Genomic DNA, 1,336 nt, shown 5'->3' with positions numbered 1-1,336 from the left:
GCGGGAGGAAGAGTATTGGCTGTCTCCGTCCGCTCACCCTCATCAGTGGTCCCACTCTCCTCCGTCTTCCTCTAACCCCCGTAACGGTAACTCCAACGGCATCGATAACGGTATCGGTAGTGGTAGTGCTAGTGGTAGCAGTAGCTAGCCGGCCGGAATCCCGGTGCCTCCCCCTCCCCACTTCAGCCCCATTCGCGTCAAGGGAAGGAAGCCGCCCGAGTCCCCCCACGTGGACTGCATTGAGGAGTCTCATTAAGCTTATCCGCTTCCTGGCATGTCCCCCCCCGCCCGCTCTCTCCCCCCCCGCCCCCCTCGAGGACGCACCTCTTTGTGGCCGTTGAGGCACGCCCAGTGCAGCGGAGTGTTGCCCTCGTTGTTTTGAATATCAGTCAGCTGCGAAGCCAGCAAACCAGTCAGCAAACCAGACCAACGCAAGGAAGTTGGCGCAGCGCAGCGCAGCAGGGGGCGGGGTGGGGGCAGGTGAAGTGCGGTCACGCGAGGTCACACAAAGGCCCCGCCTGCTGCCGCCCTCGCTCGACTGAATCACCCATGCATGCGTCACTGGTGTCCCATTCCGGGGCCCCCAGATCCCCCGGGGGCGTTGCTGGGGCACCCGCTCTCTTCCCGTCCACGGCTAGCCGTGATGCTGTGCTCGATACGTCCGCCCCCCTGCCTCCCTAGGAGGGCCCAAGGGCCACCATGAAAATGATGACAACCCTTTTTGTTTTCCAGCCCAGCAGCTCTCGCACGGCCCTGCAACGGGCGCTTCTTCCCCCGGTACGCACCGCTCCAGCGTGCAGCAGCCGACCAATGACTTCGCAGTGGCCGTTGGCACAAGCCATATGAAGGGCTGCCGGCAAGGACATGCAAGGGGCCGAAGAGCACACGGCCCGCTTGGAGATGCAATGGCGAACAAGCCGCGGGGAAAGGAGAGGTGGGGCGACTGGGCAGCAGGGCATGGGGCTGGCTGCTGCTGCGAACAAATCCCTGCCAAGACCGCATTTGGTTCATTATCATGCGGGGCTAGCGGGGCGGCAGCGAAGTCGTGGAAGTTGGAGTGTATGGCGGTTATGGGTTTGATGAAGGAAGATTTGGCTGGGGTATGTTGAAATGAATGCAAATTGCTGGGGGCTGGTTACGTTGAACGCGGTGGCTGTCCCCAAGAACGTTATGGAAGGCGATGCCCAAGCGCACCTGTGCGGCCCATAGCATCTTTGCTGTCTGGCTGTACGCCTTGTGCTAACGCGCTGTCGACGTCTTCCAAGTCGCCGTATCGCGCACCATCAATTAACAGGGTTACGAGCTCTGGATCCGTATCACCAGCGATGCTTGGCAT

General features: G+C 61.5%; 1 protein-coding gene across 1 annotated transcript; it reads right to left on the bottom strand.

The window, feature by feature from the left end:
- Window positions 1-258: 258 nt before the first annotated feature.
- Window positions 259-1,336, bottom strand: VOLCADRAFT_63721 (uncharacterized protein; the record flags this gene model as incomplete). Its single annotated transcript, XM_002953428.1, has 3 exons — window positions 259-393; window positions 786-850; window positions 1,195-1,336. 3 exons carry the CDS (start codon window positions 1,334-1,336, stop codon window positions 259-261), a joined length of 342 nt encoding a protein of 113 aa, XP_002953474.1.

The sequence above is a fragment of the Volvox carteri genome (assembly GCF_000143455.1).
Source record: "Volvox carteri f. nagariensis unplaced genomic scaffold VOLCAscaffold_36, whole genome shotgun sequence".
Lineage (NCBI taxonomy): Eukaryota > Viridiplantae > Chlorophyta > Chlorophyceae > Chlamydomonadales > Volvocaceae > Volvox > Volvox carteri.
This window is presented reverse-complemented; position numbering and strand designations above follow the sequence as displayed.